Source organism: Daphnia magna, linkage group LG1 (genome assembly GCF_020631705.1).
Source record: "Daphnia magna isolate NIES linkage group LG1, ASM2063170v1.1, whole genome shotgun sequence".
Classification (NCBI taxonomy): Eukaryota; Metazoa; Arthropoda; class Branchiopoda; order Diplostraca; family Daphniidae; genus Daphnia; species Daphnia magna.
This window is the reverse complement of record NC_059182.1, coordinates 14,596,682-14,621,515: the sequence shown is the minus strand read 5'-3', so window position 1 is coordinate 14,621,515 and position 24,834 is coordinate 14,596,682. Positions and strand designations below refer to the sequence as shown.

The following is a 24,834-nucleotide window of genomic DNA, read 5'->3' as shown; positions in this document are numbered from 1 at the left end:
GACAAATGTACCAACAATTGAATGGACTTACACTCTCTTGAGTTTCTTGTAAGCGGCGAAAGCTTTGGCCGGAATTTCGGTTATCTGGTTCTGTTCCAAACGACTAACAATTCCGTGAGAATAAAACAAAAAACAAAAATTCATTTCACAATTAATTTAAGAAAAAAGGAAAACGCAATAGTTGATGATCTATAAACGATGATGACGACAGTTCATTTAGCCGCGTCTTTTTTTAACTCCTTCCCTTTCGTTCAAGGTGTTATTAAAAGAATGTCTCGACAGCAGGTGTGCCACAATTAATTTTCCTTCCCCGAACAGTCTCTCCTTGAACTTTTGGAGATTGTTCTTTACGAATCGGTCCCATTCTCTTTGTGGGAATTCAGATAGAAAATCTGAACTGCTTACGAACAAAAAACAAAAGGGAGGGTTGACGCCCTCCCAGCGGAAACCCATTTCTCTCGATGCATTTTCGTTCGGTTCATTCCGTCGGCTGCCATGGCCGCTCGAATCGATCGACTACAATCGAATCTCTTTGGCGTCCTTTCCAAATGTAGAGGCATCTTCGACATAAAGCGTCATTTTTAACAACCACCGTCGTCGACATTTGATCGTGATGTCATATCGTTTACGTACGTCAATTCATTCTAGTTGAGCAAAGAAAAGAAAAATGCACGTAAGCATCAAAAGAGAAGCGATACTCACAGTTCGGTGGCGCTGTCCGGCAAGTAGGGCGGGATGCGACTTAAAGATTTATCTCTGCAATCCACGACGCCATCGGCGCAGCGGCACATGAGAGGGCAGCCGGGCTGGGCAGAACATTCTTCCGAAGGTTTTTCAGCGGCCCCTAAAAATAAAATGAAATCAAATAAAGAATCGACAGGAAAAAGAATGGCAACCGATTAAAAAGAAAAAAAAAAATACACAAAAGATTCAAGAGGCGAAGCGACGACGAATTAAAAAGACGAGGCAAATCAATTGTTAGACGCTTGGAAAAAGCGTGTACAATGTAAATTTTCGAAAGTCAACGCTGGGATTCCTGCGTTAAGCAGAGATTACGCAATCTCATCGCTAATGATTTATTCAAACAACTAATGATCGGTCCCGTAAATCATTCTCATTAAAGACGGTGCCACAGACGTTTTCGACAACAAGAAAGGAAAAAGATGCTCCATCACGGTTAAAACGTAAAAAAAGGGGGGAGCCTCTCTTTCCCTTTTTTTAAACGAGCGTGGCATTTCGTGGATTTGCATCAGCCAGTGGTTATAAAGCATTTTTCGACTATTGTTGTTGTTGGCTTTGCTGCAAAAAAGGAAAATGGCGTGGCCCTTAAGACGCGGTACGCATTCACTTTAGCGAACAATAAACAACACTTAATTTCTAGCGGAACGGATGATTGAATCGCAAAATGCAAACAACAACAAACAATTGTGCGCGCCCCATCGTAAAGTTGAACGGTAACAAAAGGGACGTCGATTTTTATTTGGCAAAAGGAAATGATGGTGCATCGACGAGGGCTGCCGCCCCCCCCCCTTAAAACAAATATCTTTTCGTGTGTCTGTCGTGCAGATCTGCTGTTGTAATATTTTCTTACGTCTCTTCTTTTTCCCCCCTTCATCGCATCATTATGCAGCACGAACGAGGGAAATCAAACAAGCAAGAAAAAGAACTGTGAGTGGCTGCTAGTAGGCGAACTGAGAAGCGTTGCCATATCAACAACAATAACAGCAAGAAAGAAAAACAAAAACAAAAAAAGTACTGCATTTTCTGCTGGAAAGTAATGGCGGTAATAGCGAGATGGGGTGAGAGGAGACGGGACAAAATTAGACTTTCTAATCGGCCACTATCTAAACATTTTTATACGAGCTTTGTGTGTATCTATGTATATATTTATGCAATATACGTATTTAAAAAAAAGTGTTCAACCATCCGAAGGAATAAAGAGATTTTTAATATTTTTTCTGACAGTCCCGAGTCCTCTCAATAAAAAAATAAATATATTTTTTTAAAACCCCCTTTTGCATCGTACGGTATCTTTTTTATTGTTCTTTTTTTTTTAACGTTTTATTTGATCCTTTTTATTTTGTGATTACTAATAGAGAGGGAATCGAAATAATAGCTTCAAGGGGGAAGGACAGAGATCATTAAATGAAAATAAGTCAAATGTTTCTTTTTAATGGAAGAGGAAATAAAACTAAAAATGAGCCACATGTCTCCATTTCGGAGGAAGATGAGAAAAAGAAAAATGACATGTTACTCTAAAGCTTTAAAATGCGACTCGAAATGAGCCATAACTCGAATGAGAGAAAGCCATCATCATTCAGATTGTGAACCCGAAAAAGAAGAACGAGATTTAAGAGGTGCGTATACGGAGGCTGCACGACACGGCCATTCTTGTCTTCTCCCCCTTTTTTCACGTTGCGTTAATTTCGGCTAAGGCCGAACTGAAATCGGGACAGCCGGAAACACATCATATACACATACATGTAAATATGATATATTTTTTTTCTTTTTTGCTCTCCTAATCTATTTCAACTGGGTTTCTATCTTTGTATTCATCCGTTTGAATCGGCCCCAAATTCCTTTCTTCAACTTCTAAAATCCATTTCTTTTGAAATTTGTCTTTCCAAGAACTAAACGAGCGCTTGAACAGGACTCAATCTGCACCTACCGCTGCACCGTTTCAGGTGTTTCAACACGTCTTTCATCAATTCTCAATTGAGGCAGTGCTGAAGGGCGTTGGCAACTGGCCCAAACGTAAAACTTGGTCACTCCCAGATGTTACGGAATTGAATCAGAAAAGAAAAATGTGTTCCTTCATCCATCACGGTACAGAGAATGTACATCAGTGTAATCGAAACCCGAAATTTCACTTACAGTCCCGCAGAAAGTTGGTCCTGCCCGACGATGGCACAACATCATTGGCCATATAATAGGGAGGAACACACAAGACACACACACACACACACAAAAAGAAGAAGAAGAAGAAGACGGATGGATCCGGAGTATCTTTCGATATTTTTTTGTTTTGTTCTCACCAACACCCAATCGGTCTCCCATCTCTTTACAAATCTGTGTGAAAAGATCTTACCCTTTTAAAGGCAGTAAAAAGAAAAGAATAACTACAAAATATTTTCTTCTCTCTTTTTCTTTTCCCTACGAGAAGGCACACAGCTTATAAATGAAAAGCAGATAGTGTGCAGATACGCATCACCGGTGTGTGCAATTAGCAGCATTTTCTCCATCGACAGCCAAGCCGACCGTTTTACACAAACGAGGAGCTAGGTGATAACACCGAAATAGAAAAAGAGAGGACTCGACTTTGCTGCTTTCGAGAACTCTTCCCACCTCCAGGACAAAAGCAAAAGCCGTTTACAAAAGGATTGGACCTCTAAGCTCTTTTTCTTTCCATCTTTTTATGAACGGCGAAATATGAAACATCCAAATTCTTTCGTCTTCTCAGGAGATGGGGAGTGACAGCTGTCAGACCTTTAGTGTCGGTGGTAGGACTCCAAGGGGAGAGTAGTACCAAGTCTTTAGTTACCTGAACAATGTCTATACATAAGCTGGAACGATACCTTCCCTTTTTTTTTTGCTTTCAAAATGTGTCATCTTTCACTTTTTTTTTTTTTTTGGCAATGATTGTCATTTTTACAAAGACGAGAGCCAAAAAAAAAAAACTTTTGTTGCTCGACCTTCTTGTTAGTTGAAGACCTAAAAAATAAAAAATAAAATCGTACCAAATCATCATGGCGGCAACGACGACGAATTTATGGAGAGATTTTTTTTTTTATGTTCTCCAAAAAAAAAAATAAAAATTTTTAAGTTATGTATACAGTGAAGTTGCCCAGACGTATGAGTGAAACGTCTTTGATTTCGTTTTCTCTCCAACGGCGCTAATCGTTCATCCGCGATGAACTCAGCGCGACACCGCACGCGCACACTCCACGCCTCGTGACGCGGCTGAATAGATCGTTTTCCCCATTCAAAAAAGATAAACGCAGAAAATAGAATTTGAAATGAGTAGGAAATTTGAAAGGCTTTAAAAAAAAAGAAAAACTTATGCGCACTAGAAATGTGGGGAAAAAGAAAAAAAGAAAAACCCGCTCATCACTGGGAATGGCCGTGTCAGTAGTGGAGACGTGTCAACAATACTTTGCTGGAACATGATGGCCAAACAAGAATGAAAGAAGGAGATGGAAAATGGGAAAAAATAGAAGATGGAAGAGAAAGAAAAAAAAAAGGAAAACAGTAAAAAAAATTATAATAAAGAGTTTGGCCAAATTGAGAAAAAAAAAGATACAGTAATATCAAAGGACAGACCTATAGAGCGAGAGAGACGGCCCCATCAAAAGGCATTTTCTGCGTGCCAGAGATTGACTGGTCAATGAGTCGCCACCAGCAGGGAGTCCATAAATAAATACTTGATTTCTTCCCCCCCCCACTTTTTTTTTTTTAATATCCCCATTTTCATATATGAAAAGAAAAAATCCTCTGACTGAATCTGCTCAACTTCTTTTACTTCTGGCAACGAGAAAAAAAAATTCCACGTAGAGTGTCGCATAAAAGTGAAGGAAGGGCCAACACAAAAAAAAAAATCCTAATAGAAAAAAAAATAAAATAAAATAGAGGACCAGAAAAGAGGAGCGAATTGACAGGCACCTGTGCATTTCTAGCGATTGGCGGTAAAGATATGGGTACATGCGCATATATGGCGGGGCATGTCACAACGGGACGACAAGAGCATCGTTCCCTGCATAAATCTGCCTATCGTGTTACACTCTCTAAGAAAAATGATATACGAACCCACAGTTTTCTCTTCTTTTTTTTTCTCTCCTTTTCCCTCTTAGTTCACTCGGGGCATAAGCAGATAAAACCGATTTCCTTCTTAACGTCTGTCCTGCTATCAAACAGACCTTGTCAATCGAGCAGCTGTTGTTGGCGGTCGGGGCAGGTTAATTTATGTCGGATTTGGCTGGCAAAAGAATCCAACGTTTCCTAACTAGCAAATGCCACACGAAGCTCTACGACTAACCAATTGTGTGTGTGTTGATCCCCCCAAAGCAGAAGAAAAACGTTTCCAATATAACTGCCGAGCCATTCAAAGAAAAAACAAAAAAAAAACAAAAGACGAGCAACGGCAACAAAAAGAAAGTCAAAATGACTTCTGGGACGGTTTGCGGTGATTTCTATTTTAAAAAACGATTAAAGTCTGAGAAGGGAGGAAATGAAGAATGCTCGCCATCTTTTATGCCTAACGTGAAAACACGCAATCTACATGTAAATTTTCAATCGCTTCCTCCAACCAATCTTCACTGCTTTCCCCCTTATGCATTTTGTTTTGTTCTTTCTTTCTCCTTATTATTTATTTGCTGTTGTTCTTGTCTTTGTTGCTGTTGTTGATGTCGAAAGAACATATACATAAAGCATACAAGAGGTAAAAAAAAAAAAACAAAAAGAAACCAGACAAGAGATAATTCCTTCCTTTTTTCTTCTTTCGGGAACCTTATGGCTGTCGGTGATATACGATCCGTGGAAGCGGAGCTTTTGCGATGGTAAATAATAAAAAGAAAAAGAAAAAAACCCTTAGAAATAACTCGACGACAGAATAATGTAACGCTCGTTGAAGACGAACAACGAAAAACAACCACCTTGGGCTGCGGGGGAAATTGAAAAACGCGGCAAAAACAAATCATCAGGTGCCATTTAGGTACGGGCTGCGCTAGCGCTGCTGGCAAACAGCGGCGAGAAAACAAAGTTCTGATGACACATTTCTTTTCTTACCTGTGCATTTGAATTCCGTGTCGAGCAGCTCCGATACGGCTTTGATGCGGAGGCCGAAAGGGGCGTGACAGCGGGGTAGGTAGCCGTTTGCGGCCAGCGGTGAACCAGCCCGGGCGTGGCGGCGCAGGAAACGACCCAACCAGGCAAGATGGCAGTCGCATAGCCACTTGTTCTCCGACAAGCGCAAAACGCGTAAACGGCTGAGCGGTTCAAACAGGTCACGCGGAAGCGATGTCAAGTTGTTGTTGTTCAACGTCCTGGACAAGTAAATAAAAATTTTTTTTTTTAAGAAAATAAACCCAAAATTGTGTTGTCTACATTTGTTTTGATCCCTCCCCCCCCCATGTCTACGGAAGGGAAAATAAAAATAAATAAAAAAGTCGACTTACAAAATTTCCAATTCCTTCTGGGATCGGAGAGCTGCTTCGTCGATACACGTCAGTTGGTTGTTATCCAGTTGCCTGTACAAATATCAGAATTAAACATCTCCACCGAGGGGTTGAAGGTTCGGGGCAAGAGAGGAATAGACCAAACATGGACAAGACACGCAGCAGTTGCAGCCGGTAGAGTCGTTCACTCTGTTGCACATAACGAATTGATATTCGACAGCGACAAGAGAGAGAGAGAGAGAGAAATGGGAAGATGAATTGGTCTCTTGAATCCCACGTCTGTGTCTGTCTCTCTGCTTGCACTGATCGTTTCAAACTTCCCACGAAATTCACTTCTCCTCTCCCTCCACTCCCCCCCTCAAACCACCACATCCTTGCTATCTAACGTATTCCATTTTGCTTCCTTCTCCGTCCTTCACACACAATCATTCAGCAGCTTTTTCACAGACCCCCACCGTGCAATGATATTTTTATTTAGTGAGCACACGAGACCCTAGCACTGCTGTATCGCATAGTGATTTTGATTTTGACAGAAAGAAAAAAAAAAGAAACAACAACACAAAAACAAATGTTAACTGCGCAAGGTAAATAAGGGAGACGAAGAAGAATGGAGAGAAAACTAAGGAAACCCAAAATTGACTTACAAATTGCGCAGCGAGTTGAGACCTCGGAGGGTGCGCTTGCCAACAGCAGTCAACTGGTTGTGGCTCAAATCCCTGCAAAACACGGAAAAGGGAAAAGAAAATCATCATCAATCAGTCGACAAAAAGAAAAGAAAAAAACAAACAAAAATGATCAATTTCGTTAGTATCGGGTTTCCCGTTTCATCGGGGCAGCGAATAGAAAATTATAAAAAACCCCTCATACAATCAAAAAATAAATAAATAAATAGGAAACGAAATAGCCATTGATTCTGTCGATAAACATGTCTATTCACTGCACACCGATAGACTTTATATGCACATCAGCTTAAAGGGGAGGATAGAGGAGAGAATGGATCATCCCCAAAAGCCCCCGGATCGCCCTCAATTTATCTCTTTTGTTTTCTCATTTCAGGCAATTTTCTCAGCCATCTTTTCTAGTTTCCCTTTCTTTCTTTATTATTTTATTTTTGACTCGACTGGGCGAGAAACGATGGATCAAATTAAATGCAAAGATATGCAGAAGCAGCAGAAGCCAGACCGTGAACCAATGAAATAATCATCCGAAACGGTGGTGGGGGAAATGCAGATGATGGGGTAGGATTCCGTAAGTACACACACACACACACTACGCTACACGTCGAATTAATTTTATTTTTTATTTTTTAAAGAAAAAAAAAGAATTATTAGATACAGCTATCCACAAAGATAAGGAGAGAGGATCGTTATAATCAAGAATGGTGTGCGCGAGAGAAAAAAATAAATGGAGAGAGTCTGCTGGGAAGGGCATCGAAGAGTGAATCAAAGTGTCGGGTGGATGCGTGATCGTCATCGATCGGAGGCCGGGAGCGCGGCGCTGCGACGGATTTATTATGATCAACTCTCTATATTCGAGCCTTCAGGAAGAAGTGGAAAGCGATAGACTTTGAGTTCAAATAAAATCTAGAAAGAGGATAGAAATAAAGAGAGAGGGGGGGGTGATCAACTAGAGGGCCACCAATCGAAGGGGGGTCCAAATGTATGCCAAGAGAAAAGAGCTAGGCATCCATTAGACCCCCACCGATGTAGATTGTCGTTTCGCTGCTGGAGCGCTCCGCATTGTCCGTGCAGCGAGAAGAGCCACAGAGTTGCACATTAGCATAACTATCAACACGTTATGTATACTACGTACAGTGTGTGTGTGTGTATTTATATAAGAGCAAAACGAAGAGGGACGCAAAAGTTGGGAAACAAAACAACATCGTTTGGACCGTGTTGGAATACTACTTCACTACATTTGGACCCAGTTGAGAAGGACCAATCTCTGATAAGCCTATACCAACGTTTCTTATATAAAGAAAGAGATTTGTCCTTTGCAGATGAAGTCAATTCACCCGGCCCTTCCCTTGTAGGCCTTCACACTATAAGTTGTACAAACTGACTACCTCCTCGGTGATTGATTTCCCGCAAGGGCAGAATCCCGTGCCGGGTCGTGCCTCGCACGGCCAACGAAAGGAGAGAGATCCAAAATGAAGGAAGAGCGGGGAGGAAAAAAAAAAGAAAGAAAAAAGGATATACAAATTTCTGTCGAATGATGAACTAGCGGTGGAGGTCGTCGGGACTTGGGAGTCAACGAGCGTCTCGTCCGGGAATCGTTTTTTTCCTTCGAGTTTCTGTGCGTCTGTTTACCTTGCATGGGCACAAGGAGCTTAATGATAATTTATGGGACGGTCACACGAAGGAGTTGCGCCGGAACACGAGAAGGGGTAAGAAGAAATGTATAGGATCCAGCAGAGTTTCCGATCACGGAGGCCGAACCAGAGATTCTGGGTAGGGCCGTGGCGACTAAAATTTATCAATATGCAAATCGTTCTGGACATGGTGTCACTAGGGTCGCATTGGTTTTTTTTCTTCTTTTAAACCGAAAAAAGAAAAATCTCCCATCAATATGTCAACCCTTCGATTTCTTCTTGAAAAAAAAAAAGCTCTTGGCAACAGTCGATGGGCAAACAAGAACCATTCAAAGACCCACCAAGACGTAAACATCAAACGCAGTCAAATATTCATAGAAAAAATCGAATCGTATTGGCTTATTTTTTGGTGACGCAATCCAGATGGATTGAGTCCGTCAGAAAGTGCGCAACTGCAGAAAGAAGGCAGAAGGCAAAGCATTTAATTAAAGACTTTTGGATGGGGGGGTGGGGGTGGAGGTATGAGCTCGTCCATTTGAAGGAGGACGGCATTAGAACGGGATTTTGTACGCGCTACATGCAGATAAGGCAAAAGCGCTCGTGCCCCGATACAACTATACACTTTGCTACTACTACGGCCACTCTTAAGTGATTTCACAGCAGCTTAAACAGGACCCCGATTGAACGTGATGTATTCACGGCAGCAGGCGCTGTTTGACCAACCTGTCCCGCTTGCGCTGCTTTACACACACACCCCTCCCTCTCCCTGATTTCTATTTCAATCCCTGTCGTAATCTCGCTCTCACTCTTAAGAGGTTTACTTTGGTTCGACTCAACCCAATATGTGTGTGTGTGTGTGTCATGTTGACACACTGTCGCTCTCTCTCGACGGACGCGCTTCAAAGATATTAGCCGCCCTCCCCCCCTCTGAAAAGGGGAACTACATAGTTAGTACGTAGTAACATTAGATGGACACTCGTTTGATATAGAGCGAACGGTGAGGATATGAGTATATATAATCACTTTTTCTCACCACTTTCATTATCTCCCGACGTACAAACACTCAAATTCCAATTGATAATTTACTCAATGACAATGAATCGATTTTCCCGCACTGTATATATACGTACACGTTGGTGTTGCAGGGGGGTGTAGGAGGATGAGAACAAAGAGAGCCATTTTCTTTCGATCTCTTACAAGGTCTTTCTAACAAATAAAAAAAAACATTTTCTATATGTACCCAAATACACAGATGGAAGCCACGAAGAAGAGCGAGATGACATCCGGCCGCACACACCCTAGCTCAAATCCGTCCATTTTTTTCTTCTCCCTCGATCGAACTCTCTCTCTCTCTGTTGGTTTCCTTCCGTCGTGTGCGGGCACAGTACATAAAACATGTTAGCCAAGAGAAACGGCAGCTCCACTATACTTAAAGGTTATATATATACGACTAACAAGACTTTCAGATAATAATAAATACGTAGAGTATATATATTTATTACATGGTATCTATAAAGATGGTACGTCATCTTGATTCAAGTGTATTAAAGAAGAAGGACAACCCAAATTGTTGGGGACATTTTTTTTTCTTCAAGGCCCAGCACGACGACACAATGGGTCGATGTTACGACGACAGTTATGTGTAATCAAGCCGGTCCCGTTGTCTAGCGCGTTAGTCGATTTTTTTTTTTATATCCCCACCCCTCCCTCTTTCACTAAGACTGGCCAAGGACCATATCTGACTCTTAACAAACGGATATGGAAAATGCAGTTATTTTGTACCGATCGTTTCATTTAATGACGATAAAAAAAAAATAATAATTTCGAGAAAATGTTTTGTTTGTTTGTTTGATTGTAAAATTAAATAACAATAGAGGAAAAGCGAAAAAAAAACGGAGGAGGGAACAACGTTTCTCGATTTAACGATTCATTATCGTGCGCGAACATGCATGTCTCGACTGCTTGATTGCAGGGTTATTTGCCTCAAACACAGACGATGCATCAAACTCAATTACAAGCAATTCCCGCGTTTCCATTTCATGTTTTTTATCTCTCTCTCTCTCTTAAATTTCACCTTTAATACCATGAAATTCACCTTTTGAAAGGTACAGCTCTCCCTTTTTTTCTCCTTCTTTTCTTAATAAATGAAACAGAAATGGAATGGAAGGAGCCTAAACATCGCGTTTCGTTGTCAGCAATAAGAAATCTCTTTTCTACCTCTCTTTGTGCGAGGATTCATTCTATTCATTTCCCCCCACACCGCAGCAGCGTTCATCATGATCGTGATTACAGAAGATAGACGTGTAGATGCATCTTTTTTTTTTTCGGGACAAAACGGCCACCCGGCGTGCGGCCGCGATTCCGTCCCGCCTGTTATTCAAAACATCGCCATTTGCTGCCAAAATGCAGATAAATACCACGAAAGTTTTTTTTTTCGCGGAACGTTCACTAACCGTGATAACCACCAACAACTCCCCCGAGCATAAAGAGGGAGTTTAAAAAAAAAGGGGGGGGGGAAAGAAGTAGACATCCAATCGTTTACACGACCGCGATCGCTAAAGAAAGATATAAGAGATTATGACGCCAAAGTGATGGCGTTTGGCCGAAGCCACCCCGCGTGCGAAAATATCAAATGGCGTGGAACGGGGCAGGGCTCTAACATCGTACATCACTCGTCTGTAATATACTGTGCATGTGTTACACGAGGGAAAAAGGAAAAAAAGGCAAACGACTTGTCAAAGTCCGCCGGCTCGTTCACTTTTTAACCCGCGTGTCTTTTGTTTTACCATTTCGTTCGGCCCGCCCGACTTCCAAAAAGAGAAATAATAAAAAAAAAAGGGCAAAATGACCCAACTGCCAAAAAAAAAAAAAGATAACAAAGAAAAAGAAAAAAGGGCAAAATAAGGAAAAAGAAATGAAAAAAGGGCACGTCTCTTTTCTGTTCCAGATTATTGTTTTTACCGTGTGGAAAACAACGACACAAGAAGACTCGGGCGTTTTTCGTCTGGTTGGGTAATCACGACACCCCCCCACTCCCGGCGGCAGAAAAGAAAAAAAAGATAATGACACGCACTCACATACAAACCAGGAGAATGCAAAAGAAAAAAAAATAAATAAAAAGAAAAATAAATAATACAAGTCGCAGTATATGGATGATGAGGTGGCCAAGTGTTATGCCCGGCCAGCCGAGAGTGCCAGTGATTTAGGAAACATCCAGGATAGTACTTAACTCTCGTCGGCACTCTCTTTTGCATACAGAAAAAAAAAAACAAGAATTCTTCTGATGTTTGCCGACAATTCAAAAAAATAAAACAAAAAATCCCGGTGTGTTGAAACAATACACAAACCTATCGCACATTGTGTACACCATAGGTGACGTATGTTTGCCATTATTAACGAGAGTTGTGCGCATAAGGAACGCAAAAGAAGAAAAAAAAAACGATAAGAATACGCGAGGCTATACAACAAAAAACAAAACAAAAAAAAAGAGGGACAGATAAGGAAAATGGGGATCGCTGTTATTAGCTGAGCATCTCTTTCTTTCTTTTCTATTTTCTTTTATCCCGCGAACAGAGTACAAGAGACTCAACATGGCCGTAATCACTACTGGCACCATCATCGTACAGGGGTGTTGTTTGTAATTAGCCGTTGTTTCGGCAGCGTGAAAGCCGAACGAAGCATCGCTGCTTCATATTTCTAAACACGATCGCGCTCGGTGAATGCAGCTGCTAATTGCAGAAAGCTGTCTGATTCACATTTGAAATGCGATGGTCCAACATTTCGAGAATGTCTTGGAGGATTGTTCCCTCTTCTCGCCGCGCTATTCAATCTCATCGTCCATTCACGCCGAGAAGACACGAGCAGTTGTTGTGGAATGCCACCGCTCGTCCGTCTCTATTGTACACCCCCAAACTGTCTCTTAACTATATAATGTACCCCTCCGACGATGGGTATAAAGTAGATCGAGCTTGATCCTAGTTGTAAGAGACGGGTCGATATAAACACAACAACAATCAAAAAAGATTTTCGTCCGTTAAAAAAGGGAAGCCCGCCGCAGGATTTGAACACGAAACTGGTGCGCCAGTTTTGACAGATAGATCAAGACCGGTTTTTCCTGTCAGTCTTCCTTCCCCCCCTCACTCTTGCGTATACGTCGTAGCATAGCGCTACCAATATGGAAATACAGTCCGCTCTCTTCTCTCTCTCTCTTTTCCGATGTATTAAAAGAAGATACGGCATATTCACTCTTGACATAGAGCTCATCTTGCATACGATGAATATTCGATCAGACGGCATAGAAAGAAAAAAACGATCCGACCAGAAATTTATAATTATAGAGAGAGAGCTCACAACACCCTGAAAGTGAAGCCTGGACGCAAACGTTGTAGGCATTCCACAAAAGGTTTCTCCCTGTGTGCATATGTACACGTATATATATAGTGTGTGTGTGTGTGTGTGTGTATACAGAACGGTTGATTGCGTTCGTCTGCGTCAAGCACATAGTTGAAACCAAAGACGGTTGGTTATTTTCTTTCTTTCTCTTATCTTATTTTTCGTCTTCCCTTAGCAAGGGGTTTGTTTCTCTTATGCCGCCTGCTGCCGCCACCCAACCACAATTCATATTGTGGAAAAAAAAGGGGAAAAGAAAAGGTAAAAATAAATCAAGAAAAGTCAACAACAACAACCACCAACCTCTACAAAAAAAAAAAGAGTGAAGACAAGCAGAAGAAAGAAGAAAATTCAAACGAGAGCCCACCTTAAAGGAGAGATGATTATCGGCTAGAGATCCGATTTCCCTGACGGATATATTTTCTTTTTTTTTTTTTTTTTAATTTTCTACTGGTTCTGGTATTATTATTATTATTTTTTTAAATAATTCCGTCAAGTATGTGGCGCAAATCCGAGCTGATTGTGCACAAGATCGTTACGCGTTTGCAAACAAGGCGAAATGCTACAGAAATGTACGAGGAAAATTGCAAACTTGTCCGAAGCTTTCTCGTCTGGCTCGTGCATTATTTTTTGAAAGGCATTTTTTAAATAATTGATTCAAGAAGAAAACATCATCATCATCATCATCCAGATCAAAAGAAATGTGCGCATTTTTGCCTGGCATTCACGCGCGGATTTCACCGTCCGGCGGGGTTTCTAATTTCGAGAAAGAAAAGGCGTCCCACAGATGGCCTCGTTATCTTAATCCAGCGATTCGTCAAGCCCAAGAAAACAAAACAACAATAGAGAGAGAGAGGGGGAAAAAGAGGGCGAGTGGAGAGACACAAATGAATGGCTAAATTGCTATATCGAATTATCAAAAGATGTCGGCCAATCGAAACGTTTTTACAGCAAGCGTACGAACGCGAAACAAAAGAGCAAAGAAACTTGACCGACGACACACACACACAAAAAAAGGGGGAAATTCAAATGAACCATGACGTTGGCAAGAGCCTTTTGAATTGGATTCGAAATGAGAAAGGGCGGAGGACGATTATTGTCCTCAACATTGTCCCCAGCAATTCCTTGTGGCGCCCAATCGTCCCCGCATGGGGGCCATTGATAACAAAACTTTGCGTCTCATATTCCTCGGGCGTCTCATTTTTATTTCGGGAATTCAATAAAAATTAAATTAAAAAAAAAAAAATGAAAGGGCTCCGCGTGCCCATCACGTCGTCAAATGGGATGGTATAGGATTTCAATCAGCTTGATTCATAATGAATGATGACGGCGGTAGTAAAGATTTCTCCGCTAGATTGCAGCAGCTCGATTGATCGATGGTCAGTCTCGGCTAATGTGTTGAGTTTAATTTCAACTTTGTTTTTGTTTGTTTCGCTTGACGATCGTTAACGACTTTTGGAGCTCGTCCCGACGGAACGAGGAAAAAAAAAGACAAAATTTGTAAAGCAAAACAAAGTCCCGCATTTTCTATCCGCCTTCCTCGGCCTTTTTTTGTTGTTGTTGTTTCTCCCTCTTCTCCGGCATAGGTTTTTATACGCTCGCCCATTTCTGGGTTGATAACCATCTAAAAGCTGATAATTATGCAGCTAAAAAGAGAAGGGCATTTTGGGCAAGTGAAAGATTGTCGCCTTGATTACACACACACACACTCTCCTAATTCCTCGGCTATTTAAGAACAGTTGGGAGATCCAACGATCCGATAAAATAGCCGAGGAAGAAGAAAAAAAAAAAAACCGCATCATCGATGGATCTTGCCCACCCCTTACATTTCACCAGCTGTTGCCTTTCAGCCGAAAAAAAAAAAAAATTAAAACTGGTCAAATAGCAACGCAACACGAGCCGCTTGATGACTGATGATTATAAATTTTTTCTTTCTTTGCTTTTTAAAAAACTTGTCAAAACATTATTATTTTTTTTCAAATTCAAATTTTCGTTTACAAGATGAAATTAGACTCATAGAAGAGGATTCCCATCATCACGGTCGGTAGTCACTCGTCACATTTTGATCAACGTCATATAAGAAAAGAGAAACGTGGGATTCGGCTGACCGCACTTGTTCGAATGTTATTTTTAAGGATTCTTCCACACACACACACACACACACACACACAAAAAGGGGCAAAGAGATGCAAAGGCGTATCTCTTCATTTTCTTTTTTTTTTTGGAACTGTCATGCACCGTCACCGGACATGTCGCCGCCACTCTTCGTCGCAATTCTGTCGGCGCGCGCACGCGTGTCTATGGCCGATGAAGCAGCTCACTGGGACACGGCAACATGGCCAACAAAAAAAAGGGGAAAAAAAGAAAAACGAATTCGAAACCACTGGTATTAACGTCGGCAGTCGCTATTCGAACGTAATAACATGCCTCGATGGAAGATTGGGAGGCTGGGCCTTCATTTTCGTTTTGATGTTCACATTTCCTGCTTAAATTCTTTTTTTTTCTTGGACGATAAAATATATTTATTTTAATAATAATACAAAATAAAAAAAAAAACGTTCAGTCGCTTTCTTTTATTTTTGTTCGGTTTGATGGATTTATTTTTGTTACGAAATTTTCCCTAACTTCTTGACTTTGACTTGGTGGGGTTCATCATTATCCAAAAGTGTTGAAAGACGATCGGGAGATTCATAAAGAAGGGCCAAAAGGCTAGTGATGGTGTTGGTAGTAGTAGTGGTAGTAAAAATATTTAAAAACAAAACAAAGATCTAGTGGGAATTGATTCACGACTTTTGGATGCGGTTCGGTCACGACGCGCACGCAACACCTCGGCCTTTAAGAGAGTTGGCTAGTGGTGGCTATCTCTTTCATCACGCTCCACTTCCGCGCTCACTCTTCCGCAGCCTTTAATTTTTTTTTCAAAAAAAGAAAACATTCTACCCCCAACCAAGGGCATCATACGCTTGCGTTTTTTTCTTTTCCATTTTCATTTCCCACGTTCCCGCGTTCACGATCTTTCCTTTCGTATTCCATCAGACCGTATACGAACCACTAATAACCTGAGGCTGATCATCCGATATGTACGCAGGTCTATTTATACGTACGTATATATATGAAAGTAAGTAATATTACAGTATCATATAAGACGCAGCAGTTGTCTGAGTGCTCTGTGATGCGCCACGTACAAGTTTTGACTGCAACAGAAAAGAGAGATGGAGAAAAGAAAAGGAAAAAAAAAGGTGAGTGATGGCCGTGACTGGCAGGCGATAGATATAGACAGCCAACGCTAATGCATAATCCATAAGACACCTCCTCCAGTGCCTGGGCTCTTTCGTAACGCCGAGCTCTTTTTCAATGCTCGGTAGATTGAAAGATGAAGCGGCGGGGATGGAGGTGGACACCGCACTGTCAGTTTGCCCATTGCGCCATGTGAGGTCTTCTCTATATCATCCAATGATATAATACAAGGGGGAAGAAGAAGAAAAAAACTTATTTCACGGCCTCCAGGAAACCAACTTTTATTTGTGTGTGTGTGTGTGTCGATTCAGTATAATAGTTATCAATGTTATTTCAAAGGATAAAACATGAAAGAAAACTTCAATTCGTTTTGGTGGATCCGTTTTGAATATTTCGAGATAGAAAAAATCGAAATTCAAGAGAATTGTGTCGAATATAAAAAAAAAGGAAAACAAAATGTCATGTACAAGTTTGTTGTTGTTGTTGTTGTTTGAGCTGTCCCCCAGTATGAAAGATATTCAGTCTCCAGGTGAGACGCTCGCTGCTTGCCGACTGTGCCTCTCAAGTTCTGAACCGATGCATCGTGTTGAAACGACCCCACACTGCGGAGCTTCACGGAGCCCTGGTCTCAGCATTTTTCTTTTAAATAATAAATTTAAAAAAAAAAACCTTCTTTTTCTTTTTGACCCCCCAAAATCTAGTTTAAGAGCTCTTGAACGCTGAGTTCCACACGATACGAAAAGAGAAAAAATGTACACTTTAAAAAAAAAAAAAAAGAAAACGAGTTGAAATAGTTTCAGGATTCTAATCTTTTGCTGTCTGCATCGCCACAAAAAGATGGCCATAAATAAAAAGTAACATCAACTTAGCGGTCCGTTATAGTGTGCATCGACAACTCTTTCCTCTAATCTATTCTTCGCAGTTTTTTTGTTTTTGCGTTTTGAAGAAATCTCGGGAAAGAGAGAAAGAAAAAAATAAATAAATAGAAGACCATTTTAGCATTTCTTTTGATGGACCTGTTAACGACACGGGAACCCAAATGCGGCCCCCACAGGGTCGTCTCTCCTTAATAGTAATTGCAGCGTTTTAAATACACAAAAATAGTTGTTGCTTCTCCACCATATTAGCGGATGGCGTGAGATGCAACATGCCATTTTGACTTTAAAATATTTTTAGCGGGACATGGAAGAAAAATATGAACAGTTTCTAGAACAAGAAACACATCGTCATCTCGCCGCCGACGCCGCCGCTGCTGTTGTTGTTCTAAATGAAGCTAATCAGCCGAAACGGGTTGGACCTCACAGGCATTAACATATTAAATATATGGTAGTGCTGTATAGTATAGTAATACAAGAAGTACACGTTTAAAAAAGAAGAAGAAGTCAAACGGCCTTCGTCTGTTGCACGCCACGTCGACAACACGGAAAACGATTCACCCCACGTTATGGCTGGACCAGCGCATTTAAAAAAAGCAAAAAAATCAGTAGAACGAGCACCAGGTGTAACTTGGTGAACACTAGAACAGAAATTCTTTTCTCCTGTTCTTATAGTTTGAAGCAACGACTTGTTGCTGTGCCTTTCGGGCACCTCTCTCGTCGGTCGGAGGGACAAGCAGAGAAAGAGTCAAATTAGCCCGTCAGAAAGATGAGACAGGTAGCTCACTCATAGTTCAGACGACTATCGTAGAGGACCTTAGAGAAAGAAAGAAAGAAAAAAAGATGATTACAAGTCCTTACAAGAAATCGCTTCTCTCTCTCTCTTTTTAGCCCACATTTCTTCTTATTCTTTTTTTTTTTTAGGCTTTTTTCTTGTCTGACGGACATTTAACACATTGGCCCAAAACACGAAACAGAGTTTAGTCACGCATAACGACGACATTTTCTTTCCCACACTATTGAGACCATTACGTTTTTTCAACAAGAAAATCGAGAGAGTCACAGATGGTTGACAATTTCCACACCATATTCCAAATTTCATTTTTTTTTTTTTAAAAATGGGTCTTCGTGATCTATCCTTTCAAATGTTGTCTAGTCATGTCGATTTGCGGCGCTGCCGTAGGAAAAAAGAAATGAACGCAAAACAACAAGAGCCGTCAGATTCAGGTGATACGTTCCCCCCCTCTTGCGTCGATCTAGAGAGAAAAAGAAGAGGGGGGGAACTAGGCTAACACTCTGAAAGAATTCCCAACAAACAAAAAACTTCAAACATTTTTTTTTTATATTTTAAAAATGAAGAAGATGGAGCACGGGAAGGTTTGAGGGCAGGATATGGACTTTGACAAATGGCTGTGTAGGGCCTTGACATTTTCTGATATTTCATTCGACTTTGATTCTATACAAAAAGCGTACGTATCTAATAATAAAAAGATAAAAAAAAAACGGGGATCCTGTTTGTATGGTGTTATTTCCGTTGCTGTTTCATTTGGGATACAACAACCGTAGAATGAAACGGAAAAAGAAAAAGAACAAAAAAAAAAAAAAAACGTGCGCAACAACATAAGAGTCGGGATTAAAAGCAGCGCAATATATTATTTCTACAGAGGAGACACGAGAACGTTTCCCTCTTATAATCCGCTCAATGTGGCAAGGCGAAAAGGACGAAGAAATAAATTCCCTTCTCTTTTCAATTTTTGTTTCCTCTCCCTAAAACAGTTTCGTATACGGCAGCGGACAAGGACGTACAACAACTTCTTCTTTTCATCCCCGATGGCTATTCTGTTACTTTGTAAAGAAATTCAGTTCACACACATTGCCCGGCATGAATTAAAAAAAAAAAAAAAATCTTGATCACAACGGGAGGTCGCCATCAAACTGTTCCACACACACACACACGAAAAAAAAACTCGTCAGATATAAAAAAAATAAGACTTTATGCTCTTCTAGTGCTAACATAATAAGGGCAGACCAGTTCTCTGTTTTTTTGCCATCTTTATTAATGCCCCCCCTCCAACTTCCACATTTTATTTTTTATTGTCAATATACCGAGAATACTTCATCTATAGACGGTATAAAACGAGATACCGGTTCTCTCACTTCATTTCGGTTAGAGAACATTTGAATATGTCCCCCCCTCTCCCTCAAGCGTTCTCTCTCTCTCACTTGTGATGTGACATAGTGTGACAGGCGTGGCGATATTTACACACACACACAGACCGAGGACCGTTCGAAATGCTCAACACGTGTTGCATCCGGAGAACGCGACAATGGCCGTGCTCAAGTATCGCATTGTCATGTTAACGAATAACGCAGACATACGACAGGGGGGTGCTGACTGTATCGTTTAAGAGTTTTAGTCATTTTTCTTTTCCCCTTTTTTAATTTTAGAGTTATCGTTCCAGTGGCTGGAGAGAGAGAGAAAGAAAAACAAAAATCAATGTGATGTTGATTTACCGGTTAGCGAGAAACACGAGTTTCTATAATCGAACCGTTTGATTAAGAAAAAATAGGGACAGTAGATTTTAAATTAAAACAAAAAAAATGGAGGAAATCGATCCCAAAGAGAACCGGCTTTTTAACTGTTAAATATATACAACTGCTCCATTTTTTTTTTTTGGTTTGTATATATATCTACAGGGTTGTTTAGTGACATTTTGAAACGAACCAAAAAAAAAAAAAAGAAAAAGCGTCGTCAATGATGTTGAAATGCAAATGAGTCGTGCGTGGCGTGAGCGCTCGAGCGCACCCATTCGGATGCATTATTCAACGCTTCCGAAAATTGTTGTTGTGTATAAATTGTTCATCTATCTCGTTCTTTTTTGAGGTGTTTCTCTCTCTCTCTCTCTTTGAAACACCCCTTTTTTTTATCATTCTACGGCCTCTGTGCTTTGCTCGAATTTCACGCTGCATCACGGTAGTGATTGCCTGTCGAGATTGTCTGCAGCTGTCGGAGCAAATGTCTATCTGTGGAACATTTTCCGTGTTTCTCTCCTGATTGCATTTTGTTCCTTTCTTCTTCTTTTTTGTGTGCCTCTCCCATCACACCCGATTCTTCAGCTCACCACAGCCAGAGCGGACAAGAATCTAAGGGACTGGTGGCGCAATTAATATGCTAATAATGGCAATTTGAACGGCTATTTTCGTTATCTCGTCGTTTTCTCAACTATCCAAAAGAAAAGAAAACAGGAAACCCGGGTACGATGCCGTCGGGTTCTACTCTACTGGAAATGTTACACAAAAAAAACAGGGGAATCCATCATCATCAGTCGACAGGAATCCGGGAAACGGAAAACTGAAAATCGAAAAGAAACTTCCTGTGGCACGTTGGATAGAATCGACTACAAACACACACACACATCTTGATCATGGCCAAAATCCTTGTATGACTAACGCAAAGAATCATTGACGCGTACATTGCACGCCCAGTCAATCACAGCCCAATGCAATTGGATGGCCAGCGATGTGTCATCATACAGTCGTAAAAGGTGAACATTGAAAAAGAAAGGCAAACAAACAAACAAAGCTGCGTGTGTCCAAAGGTTATTAACTTTTTGTTTTCTTTTCTTTTTCGCTAATCGCTGTCAGGGAGGTAAAGAAAAAGATAGTTCAAAGATACAAGAAGAAAAAGGAAAAGAACAGACGGAATAAATCAACAATCCATCCGTCCACGAGTCCATCCATCATCGAAGAAAAGTGGACGGATACGCCCCGAACGGTTTTCAAAGCCAACGCACCTCCGCCGTAGACTAGGTAGACACAAAATGTATGCACAGGCTAGTCTATACAGTCAGTGTAAAAATCTTGACTTTCTTATCGGACGCATCTTAGAACACAAGACTCGAATCCAGAGTCGGCTGGTGGGCGTAGATGTACTACTGTATTTATGCATACATGTCAGACCGTGTTCCAAATAAAATAAACGGTATATCCACTGGAGCATTTTTTTAAATTAAAAATTCTAATAAAACAAAAAGTCAGCGAGAAAAATAAAAAAGGGGGAAAATTTAATTTTTTTTTTTTTCGAAAGCCAAGGGTGGTGTAGGTAGTAGTGGATCATCGGTGATGTCGGGGAATGTTTCTAGCGAGCCACGAAAAAAGCTGCGATGATTCCGATCGAATCATGTTACCATATACCGTGGCCAGCAAACCGCCCGTCGAGATCGTTTACAAAAGAATCTCTCTTTCTCATAGTGAAATTTGACTTCAACGACTTCAACGAAAAAAAAACCTTCTAGAAAACGTGTCTGATGCTCAAGAATCTCCCAACAACAGCTTGACTCCGGGCATCCATTTGCTTGAAGGTTCATTTCTGTTTCCTTTTCAAAAAAAAAAAAAAAATAAACCCTTTTATCTACAATTTAAAACTCTGTGTGTGTTGCTTCATTGACTGCCTTCCTATAAAGAGTTCTGACACGAGTCAAAGTCAATTAAAGTGAATTAAAAGTTTTTTTTTTTTCAAAGGAGAACTGATGGGGGAACGTTACGAGAGAAAAATAAAGAGCCCCCAAATGTAACCAATGTTTAATAAACACGAGTTGTGACATGTAAAGTCTTTTTGTGTTCAGTTATAAATGTCGACCGTGATTCATCTGCCTACCCAAATATAAAGAGATAACGAGAAATATTACGTCACGGGAGAAGCTGCCGGATCCCAAGCCAGAAAAACACGTGCGTGTGTATGTAACGCATCACACATTCAGTCAAGTCATACAGACTCCACAAACCTTTGGCCAGGAACAGGGGGAAACGCGTATCACGCTAAAGAATACACACAGACAGTAGACACAACACTGAAGGTTATTTAGAGTCTAGCCGTTTAACTGTATAAATAAATTTGAAAGAAAAAAGGGTGAAAAATGCGGGAAAAAGGAATACCCCCATTCGGTGTGTGTGTGTGTGTGTGCGTGTGTACTGTACACATATAGGCAGCACATAAATAGGTAGTAGCGTGTGTCGGTCTAGTCAGAACAGTCACAAGTTCTTTTTCTTTTTTCGAGAAAAAGGGGAAAGAACACACACGTAGGGGTGAACATTCCAAATATAGGGCCCCCAAAAGTCAAATGAGGTAGAAACATGGGGGGAAATGCAATTTGCACCGGCCCTATTTTCAGGGCAAAACGCGTATAACAAGAACTCAACAAGGATGAAAAATGACTTGAACAAAAAAGAAAAGAAAAAGAGCGGCTTTCTCTGCGCATATAAATTCAAAAGTCTTTATGGAATACGGTGCCACACAAACCGTAAATAGGGTGAGAAATGAAATTTCTGAAAAAGAAAAGGAAAATATAGACACAGTGACAGTTATACGGCCTCCAGACGGCCATAGTTCATTCTTTCGCGCGCTACCCTTATCGTGAAACAAACCAACGTTAAGTGAACGCTCATCAATTCAGCGTTCAGGTGTACCGTTTTTCCCGCTATTTCCTACCAAAAAAAGAAGAACAAATTCAAATGAAATAAGCGATTGCCATCGCTCCCCGAAACCGAAAATAAAAAACACTTAAGGCTTGCACGGCGCGTGATTAACGAGTTTCCGAGTGCCATCGAAATAGGAAACGAATAACAATAAATCGCGAGAGAAAGAAATTGAAAAAAAAAAAAAAAAGATAAGCGATAAAAAAAAGTCCATTGTCACGCAAAAAAATAAGGCGGTGATATTAAACTATCAAAACAAATCACGCCGGCTTTAAGGTGGTGGTCGGTTGTTGTGTTTTTTATAAGCAACAACAACGAAAGGTTGCTTTCAAATCAGGCCGTCAACAGTGGCTTACGTACACCTTGTTAACGTGCCCTCCCTTCATTGACTGATTACGCAACTCCGTCCCGTTCAAACAACAAAACAAAAACATAATGATACGTTCTCGATCCTTTCCTGTGGCTATTTCTCTTAACCGAACGAAAAATGGACTCCCGTTTGATTCGCCATCACGAACAAGAGCTAAGCATCACGCACAAGAGGAAAGGCGCGTTCCAAACTGCCGACCCCTCCAGATATGAAAAATCATCGACGACCAAAGGCCCATCAGAAAGAAAAAAGAACGGCAAGAAATGAGAAGCTTGTTCTTCTTCTTCTTCTTCTTTTTTAGCACAAGAATAATTTTTATTCTTTTCCTTCTTGGCTTCTTCCTCCGTATAATTTACGAGCGCGCGGTCGTCGCTGACGAGCAAAACAAAAGGCAACAACAACAAGAAGAAAACAACATTCAACATTCTTTCTGTCCTGGAGGGCCAACATCTCCTTCCTTTTTTTCCCTATGCAGTATATTATGTATTTGTTGTTGTTTAGAGATCCTTCGGTTAGTTCTTTTATTTTTTTATTCTTCCCCCCGCTCTTTCAGTATAATTTAATTTCGTTTTATCGCTCCAGAGTTTTAACACTTATTTTTTTTTATGAGAAACTGCGAGACATCCGACGCTCAAGACGTCTTGATGCAGGTGGTCTGCAGCTCACTGACAATTTCAAAAGTGATCTTCAATCTCGGGTCGAATGAGAAACGGACCAAAAAAATAAATAAATAAATTCCGTTTTCTTTTTGAATGAACAGATGAAATAACTTTTTTGTTGTTGTTTTTCATACACGAAAAAAGAAAAAATGCATGGAGGGTGGTCGAGCGTCAAAGTTCGTGACAAAGAACAGCAGCTTCAGATCAGGAAGTTGGTCTCTTTAGCTTTTCACATTTCCCTATATTTTGAAACCGAGATTTTTTCTTGGACTTAACCAGCCGTCCAGATGTTGATATTGTTATTGTCCTTTATTTATTTATTTATTAAGTGATACGGTTAGGAAGATAACTCGACAGGGCTGGTTTCTCGCACGCGCGCTTCTCCCCCCCCCATTTCTTTCTTATTTACAATTGTTGTTGTTGTTCCGCTTACCCCATCCATCCAGCTGGACTGTAGAAGCAGAAGCCCACAGAAAAAAGAAAATAAAAAACGGCTGTAATTATAGAGCCATTGAGGATTTTTGGTAGTTCACTTTTCTCTTTCATTCCCCCCCACTCCCTTACCACGTCTTTTCTACATGCTCATAAAGGGCAAGAAGAAAAAAAAGGAGCATGACGCGGCTGGAATGTTTCACAGTTAAAATATATTTAAAAAAAATTAGATATAGAAGGAAAAAGAAATAGTTAAGAGACGGGAGCACAAGCCTATCGTTGAGGCTGATTGACGGAAAAGCCCCAAAAGAAGGAGAGCCCCTCAGGTGACGTTTGGTGGTTTAAAAGAAAAACAACATTTCCTTTGCCTCGTATTGCTGCATAACACAAACAGTGTCTCTTCCCTAACTTCTGAAGGAAAGAGAAAAGAACGAGACCCCGAAAAAAAATAAGAAAAGAAAAAGAGATGGGATTAGAAGATGACGGGCCAAATGTCAAGAAGGAGGAACGCATCGTCGTTTATCAGCATATTAACGCTCCGACAGATTCTCTACTAACACGGAGGAAGAGCGTCGTAGTAGAATTCCGTCCACGGACAACGTTTTCGTTTGTAGGAAGAACGAAACAAAAAATGATTGAACGGCATCGGAAAAAAAAAAAAGGGAAAAGTTTCGGGTTTTGGACTTTTCTGGTTTTGCGATTATCAGTCGGTAGCGATCGGTGGAGAGGTGACAAGTCATCCGTCATCTTTATCTGAGGATGGCGGCGTCAGGGACCTACTACTTGCATGGCGGTGCGACCGCCACCGATGCAAAAAGCCCCGTCCAAAAAAATAGAATTTAAATGGTAGAAATGGAAGTCAAAACGAGTGCGCACGCGGGATTTCGATCACGACTCTCGTCCTGACAGGAGCCGA

The 24,834-nt window shown here is 40.8% G+C and overlaps 1 protein-coding gene across 2 annotated transcripts in view; it reads right to left on the bottom strand.

The window, feature by feature from the left end:
- The window catches only part of LOC116916920 (protein slit), a 61,102-nt gene that overhangs the window by 8,772 nt on the left and 27,496 nt on the right, over positions 1 to 24,834 (bottom strand). For both annotated transcript variants that reach the window (XM_045173235.1, XM_045173241.1), the window contains 5 exons: positions 6,815 to 6,886; positions 6,171 to 6,242; positions 5,782 to 6,038; positions 703 to 844; positions 32 to 103 (listed from right to left, as the gene is read on the bottom strand). In XM_045173235.1, the coding sequence (XP_045029170.1) occupies positions 32 to 103; positions 703 to 844; positions 5,782 to 6,038; positions 6,171 to 6,242; positions 6,815 to 6,886 (615 nt within the window). The remainder of the gene's footprint in view (positions 1 to 31; positions 104 to 702; positions 845 to 5,781; positions 6,039 to 6,170; positions 6,243 to 6,814; positions 6,887 to 24,834) is intronic.